Source organism: Penaeus chinensis, chromosome 32 (assembly GCF_019202785.1).
Source record: "Penaeus chinensis breed Huanghai No. 1 chromosome 32, ASM1920278v2, whole genome shotgun sequence".
NCBI classification, from domain to species: Eukaryota; Metazoa; Arthropoda; class Malacostraca; order Decapoda; family Penaeidae; genus Penaeus; species Penaeus chinensis.
In genome coordinates, this window is record NC_061850.1 from 24,541,530 (window position 1) to 24,549,029 (window position 7,500).

Consider the following 7,500-nt stretch of genomic DNA (forward strand, 5'->3'; position numbering starts at 1 on the left):
TATTTGTATATGTAAATATATGGTTAAAAATGTATATCTGTATATTGTATGTATGTATTGATATGAATGTATTTATATTTATGTATATGTATATATATGCATATATATGTATATGTATATATGTTTATAAGTAGATATATATATATATATATATATGATATATATATATATGGAGTATATATATATATATATATATATATGTGTGTATATATATATGTATATATATATTATATATATATGTGTGTATATATATATATATATATATATATATATATATATATATATATATTATTTTAAAACGTATGTCCTCAGTGCTCTTTATAAACTTAGGAGAATCATTTATGAAAAGTTTCGTATTCGAGGTGATGGATGCAAAAGATTTGAATTGTTGTTTCATTTTTCAGCTCTGTGATTCAAAGACTGGTGACATAAATCAAGTAGGGCCTAGAAAATATGGAAGAAAGAGAGGTTATTCAGAGGGTGAGCCAGATGAGATCAGGATCCGCCGGGCCAAAAGGGCAGCAGCTCAGCGTGAAAACCGGCGTAGGAGGAGAGAAAAGATGACAGATGAAGAGGTGAGAGCCTACCTGGCGGCTCAGGCTGCTGCACAGAGGGATCGCCGCAACCGCCTCAGGTCCATGATGTCTGATGAGGAGCTGCGGAGGCAGAAGGAGATCACAGCAGCTCTGTGCCGAGAGCGAAGGGCAAGAATAGCTGCTGGATTGCACCCTTTGTATGGATCTTCAGAAGAAGAGCTAAAGCGTAGGCGTGCAGCAGTTGCTGCTGCCCAGAGAGAAAACAGGAAGAAACGGAGGGAGAAAATGTCGACAGAAGAGTTACAGAGACATCTTGCCTTAGAAGCAGCTGCCCAGAGGGAACGGCGGAAACGGCGGCTTGAGGGCATGTCTGAGGACGAGCGTGCAAGATATCGGGCAATAACAGCAGCCAAATACAGAGAACGTCGACATGCAAGAAAAATGGGCATGACAGAGAAGGAGAGGAGGGCACAGTGTGCCATGACAGCAGCACAGAGGAGGTTTGCAAGGCACAGGAGACAGTCGAGAACGTTTGAAGATGAGTTAGACCAACACTGCTCTGACTCCCTAAATCGTATGCCATACATGGAGGCCAAGGCCCCAGAAGAGCAGCCAGAAGGGCAGGAGCCAGCAGCAGTAAGCAGGCCGCAAGGAGGAGGGAGGCCAGATGAGGAGCTCAGGCCACAACGCGCAGCTGCTGTGGCCGCCATGAAAGAGCTGCAACGTCTGCAAGAAAGTGCACTTGAAGAAGAGCGCTCGGCATTGTTGGATGAGCAAATAGCAGCCCAGAACCTAATTTTGCAGATTTTAATGGTTAGTGATATTGACATCTGTATTTTGAAATAACATGTAATTTTTAACAATGAAGGGAAATGAGAACATCAGCATATTGAAATGATAGCTAGTTATTGTTCTTCATGAGAGCATCAGTATTTTGAAATAGTAGCCAGTTATTGTTATTCACAAGAACTTACTCAGTGAAATATACCCCAAGAAAATATTAAAAGTGTAGGGCAGTAGATCCTTTTGCATTGACTCTGGCTAATTGAAGTTCATAAATTACATAAAGCTCATTTGTGCTTTTTTTATTTTCTTTTTTTTTATGGTGACACTAATATACCTTTATATTCTGAGGTTAATATCCTCTTTTATGGTTAATCATAATTGTAATCATGTGGCATTTAGAAATATGCACTGGTAAGGATGGTGATGATAGTACTTATAATCAAATAAGTAATGATTGATATTTTTTATTAATGCTATTAGTATTGATACTGGTTTTTATTTTGATGTTGCAGTTATATTTTATTATGAATGAACTTCACTTATTTAAAGTGTAACTTGTTTGTGCTAGAGTATATTAATAACCTCTGCCCTTAAGTGACATGAACTCCCCTACATTACATCTGAACCCACTTAAAAGGAAAACTGTAGGGGTTATCATACTAAGTTTATTATATTTACATACACAGTTTCTAGAATATGTCTGTTATATTACTCTTACAGCATGCACAAAGGGCAGCAACAGTAGAGTGCTCTGAAACGCCCGAAGATGGAGAGGAGGAAGACGGTCCAGAGCAAGGGGGTGAAGAAGAGAACACAGAAACTGGTGATGGTGAAGGCACAAAGGGCTTGGGGAAACCAGCAAAGAAAAAGAAAGGGAAAGCGGGAGTTAAGGCATTTGACAAAGAGCTGCCACCCTATCTGGAGGAAAGTGGGGTGGAGCTCCTGGCCCAGCTGCTGGAGCTCAAGCAGGAGCGACCGGATGAGTTTGACCTGCCGCCGCCACCGCCACCCCCCAACGGGCAGAGTCAGTATGAAGGTGGGGAGCCAGTACAAAGCCAGGGCCAAGAGAGTGATGATGAGGAAGCCAAGCATCATGAAGAGATAGTCCAGCAAGTACAATGCCTCATTGAGGAGGAGGAAGGGGGGGAGATCAAGTACAATGAATGTGAGGAGGATCACCAGCCACCTCCAGAAGGACAGGACGAAACACTCTATAATCCCCAACAGGTTCAGCCAGGAGCCGTTACACAAGACCAGGTGGAGGAAATGCGAGAGCATGAACAGGTTGAGACAAAGCCAGAAGTGAAGTACCTGAATCACGAGGAGGAGCTACAAACGCAACACTGTATGGAAATACAGGGAGAAGCTGCTGTTGGGAAGGTGGAGCACCATGACAGCCCTCATTATGGCATGTCCGAACAGAAAGGCAGTCAGGAGCAAGGCTTCATCCATGTCCCACAGAGACACTATCCTCATTATGGATACCACATGGAAGGAGAACATCCAAGGCATATCAATTTTGGCCGTAGCCTTGTTGAACAGCACAGAAATGACTTCTCTGAGAAGATGTATGAGCGACATCCCTACCATGGTCCACATCCAGGTTACTATCCTGGTGAAGAGCCACATCCACAGGGTTTTGGTGCTCCATTAGAGGAGATGCAGCGGTTCCACCATTTCCAGGCTAATCCAGGAAATTTTCACCTATACAGAGGAAAGAACTTTTACAGCTAAGAGCATCATTATAGAGATCCTTTATGGCTGGAGGCAATGCGGAAGTAGACTGGAAGAAAGTTGTAGTGAATTATTTACTTGTATTTTAAGAGAAAGTATATTGTTGGGGTGGAATCTATATTATTGATATTATTATCTAAACTAAAATTGATCTCAAATGACAAGATTTGTCATTAAATATAAAGTAAATGAATAGTTATTTTGTCAAGATATAGTATGGTAGATATATATGAGGACTGAAATAACATTCCAGAGTTAAGGACTGTATGTTACCTTTATAAAGTTTATTTGAGGAGACGTTGGGCTCAGGTTATGTACTTGCAAAGTATATAGTTGTTGTGTTTTTGGAATAGAAACATTGAATGGAAAGGTATAAGTATTAGAAGCTTTAAGGTGTTTGAATTTGAAATCATGAGAATATCTAAGGATAATTTAATATCTCAAGCTATACCAAGGTATCATATACTATTCAAGATAATCTCACTGTTTAGTAGTGAATGGTGAAAGTCAACTTTTGTGATACAGAAATAGGTTAGGTTACAGCTTGTAGGAATGTGCCAAGGTATTGTGAGAGTAAAAAACAGGGTTTAGTACTTGGAAATGGAATGAGAGATGACATAGTACATGATCGCCCTTACAGACTGCATGTCATTCCAGATTAAAGATATTTTCAGATATGAGGATAAAAAGGATGCCTTGCTCTGACAACCTCTGTAAACCTGTTTTTAACCAGGGTTTCCACAAGGAATAATGTTTGTTGTCTGTCCTGGATTAGATATCCTTGCAAAATTCATGAAACATGAAATTCCTGTGAATGCAAAGGTAAAAGGTGTGTATCAGATTAATCTCAAATGATGATATATTTAGATGTTGCAACCCCTGTGTATTTCCTTAGTTTAATTAATTATCTTAACTTTATGCAGTTTAGGGAGATGTGAAGTATTTGTACGTATATATGTGATAGTTATAGGAAAGTATGTGAAACATATTTTGGGTGCTAAAAAGAATTTGACCTGTTATAATTTCTAAAGGATATATTTTGTTAATTTCTGTGATTTTTTTTAAATTGGTAGACATAAAGAAAAATTGAATTATTTTGTGTGATATTTATTTGATAGGTAGATATAAGTAGATAGATCCTTTTCTTCCCAACCACATGATGTTCAGCAGATTTATAAAAAAAAAAAAAGAATATATATAAAAGATAGGCAAACAATATACAATATTGGGTTGAATAACTCATTAAGCACAAGGAAGAATGATCTCATATCATTCATTTCATTTTTGTATTTTAATTGTTTAGAAAATAGCTAACCATTCATGCCAAATTATAAAGAATAGATTAAACAATAAATAAGGTTGCTAAAAATGTACTTTCATTGTGTGACTGTCTTCCTTGAGGAGTTGAAATAAAGGGAGGGTTCGCTAAGGTTGAATCACCAAAGACAATTTGAAGTAAGCAAAACATAGAAGTAAAACTTATTAACTTGGTGTGAAATATGATTAGTTGCATTTCCAACCATTATTTTGTTAAAATTTTAGTTATTTTCATTATCATTATTATCAATCCTCTTCCACCGGGATTGTATGTACATACATGCCATGCTCACTGTGAGTTAAGTTCGTAATTGTCTTCAATGTAGGCAGTTCTACAAGTACTTAGACACCAAGAAGTTGATTACTAGGAATACTTGTCTCACCTGTTTACCCTTTTTATTGTTTTTTTTTGAAAAACCTATTTTATCTTATAGTGCTTAAGTAATGTTAATAATAATATCATAATTATAACATCAGATAATAATAATATTGATAGCATTTTGTAAGAAAACATTTTTCCTGAAACCAAAAGGAAAGGTGAAATCGGGTGAGGTAATGAGGTCTACTAATTGACTCCTCTGTGGAACCATCTATGTGTGGGGACATTTTGCAAAGCTAAACTACAGGGAACACTAGATTTTCCTGGCAGCATTGGGTTAACCATTTCCCCATAAGCTTACTTTAACCCAATGGTGCAAGTCGTGTATCCTGCCCCACAGTAATTTTGTTTTTCAAATGAATGAATCACTTAGTCACCAGAAAGTCAGTATATCTGTCTTACATCACCCGATTACCCCAATCAGTATTATTATTGTCATTGTTATTACTATTATTATTAAACTTATAAATATTATAATAGGAACAATACTAATAGTAATAAAAAAAAAGAAAAGAAAAGGGCATACAGATGAGAAGTCTTCATATCTTGACAATCCTGGAGCCTTTAAATGTCTAAACAAAAATGTCAAACCCAAATTGATTGGATTGGGATCTGTGCTTATACCCTCCCAGTATCAGTAGGTAAAAGGCATTATTATTATTATTATTATTATTATTATTATTATTATTATTATTATTATTATTGTCAATCATGTAATCATAAGCTTACTTTAAATTGACAGAAGACTAACTTCTGAGAAATTTTTAGTAAGGTTGTTCAGCTAAGCAACACATTGTCATCTACTTTTTCTGTTCAGTGGTTATTGGTGGATTTTTTTTTTATAGTCAATTCAATTCAATCGATCATTACTTTTTAAAGTAGGTAGTCTAGAAACTGTTTTGATTTGAAGTTCATAGTCAGACATGAAGCAAAACTCATAGATGTGAAAATAGTATTTTAGTTGTTGATAATTTTAGTTGGCTTTTTATCTGATTTAAGAAGCAATAACAATAAGAATGTATATAATTCCTCACATATACCAGTGACTATAATGTTTTGTTAATGGTTAGTTTTTGGTAAAGTTCACACAGACACAGATACAGGCACAGAATCGGACTCAAACACAGACAAGCAAACACATCAAACAAAGAACAGTGAATGAAAAAAATAAATCTTATATTTTTACATTTGTTCTGTAGTTCAATGTTACAAGATGTATAATGGAATTTATATACATTCCAAGTGCTATTGCATTAAAGTTCAATATTTTTCTTTTGTAACTAGTGTGTAAATCATAGGCAAATATAAACTTATTTGGTTGCATTTTATTTTAGTTCTGAATATTAATCTTATTGTTGGGATATTAAGGACAAGGTAGAAAGTATCAGATGATTTTATCGGAAATAAAAATTAAGGGAAAGAAGCCATGACAAGCATTATTTTGTTCACAGACATGGTAGACCACCATGGAGCCGAGTCGTCTTCCTTTAGCTTTACTTTTAGATAGTTCAGAAGTTTTATTGTACAACATATGTCATGAAAACTTATATTTTCTCTTATATGAGGAAGATATTGTTAGTCTAGTGTGCCAATTTTTTAATGCAATTATGATATGGTCCTGATTTGGTTAGGTATCTCAGGTAAAATGATGAAAAGGGGTTTGATATAAGTTAAGTCATTAGTTTATCATTATTTATTTAGATTTATTGACTAAGTTTTTCATATATTTGTTTCACTTCTTTTTACTTTCTATTTTATGTTAATCTTTTATTTAGTATTTTTTGTGAGTGGTAAAAGTTGAAATTTGAAAGTAAGTATGGATGTGCATTGCAATATATCTGGAGTCACTAAACTGTCAATAGAAGTAATTCACTTTCCAGCTTGACCATGGATTTGATATCATTCTATTTTCTGAGTTTTGATCACTTGCACAATTTGAAAAGGAAATTATAAAGATAATTAGGATATTGATGTTGTTTCAAAAGAAAGAAAGAAAGAAAAAAGCAAATTAGTTATGGACCTAAGAAGTAGAAAAATAAGTAAAACCTTATATGGAAGTAATGATGATAGAGAGGTTAAGATTCCATGAATGATATTCTGAAGAGTATGGGATCCTCACCTGTACTTTTTTTCCCACTTTTTTTGCTCTTTTCTTCCATGGTTAATCCTTGTAGCTATCAGTGAAAATACTTTCCTTGACTATAAAAGCCTCAGTTTGCATAGTGATTTATTTTGACCATATGTATTCTGTAAGGAAAATATAAATATTAAAGGTTTTTATATATTTTTTAAATAAATGAGAAAATGATGTTATTTGACCTATGTATAATAAGGTGATTTCTCTAGAAAATTATTCATCATACTTGTTATTGATGTCAGAATACATTTTGTAATTTTGTTCATTATGGCAAGGAAGTCTATTGTTAATGTAGTAAATGCTCAGTTATGAGGATTTTGCAATTTTGAGATTATTTTTACAAATCTGGTTCTTGCATTCTCTCATGAAAACACCAGTTTTATTCTAGGTCATGAGGCATCATTCTGCCATAGAAAGTTCCAATAATAATGAGGCATTCATGAGGCAACAGTAAGGTATAGACTTGCAATTTTGATACGGCTTAGCTGTAGACATGGCATGTAAGCCCAAGCATATATTCTTTAAATGTATTCCTGTGTTAGGGGATCAAAGGATATGCAGGAACATGTGTCTGAAAATCCAGAAAGATGAACTGATCTGTCCAAGAGAGA

At 35.1% G+C, this 7,500-nt stretch overlaps 1 protein-coding gene across 3 annotated transcripts in view; it reads left to right on the plus strand.

Moving 5' to 3' along the window:
• Window positions 1-7,500, plus strand: part of LOC125042396 (trichohyalin-like) — a 68,614-nt gene that overhangs the window by 48,949 nt on the left and 12,165 nt on the right. For 2 of the 3 annotated variants that reach the window (XM_047638014.1, XM_047638012.1), the window contains 2 exons: window positions 405-1,349; window positions 2,043-4,425. The exons of the other annotated variant lie outside the window; for it this stretch is intronic. In XM_047638014.1, the coding sequence (XP_047493970.1) occupies window positions 405-1,349; window positions 2,043-3,056 (1,959 nt within the window). In that variant the 3' untranslated portion in view covers window positions 3,057-4,425. Of the gene's footprint in view, window positions 1-404; window positions 1,350-2,042; window positions 4,426-7,500 lie in introns of those variants that run through there. 3 annotated transcript variants of the gene reach the window in all.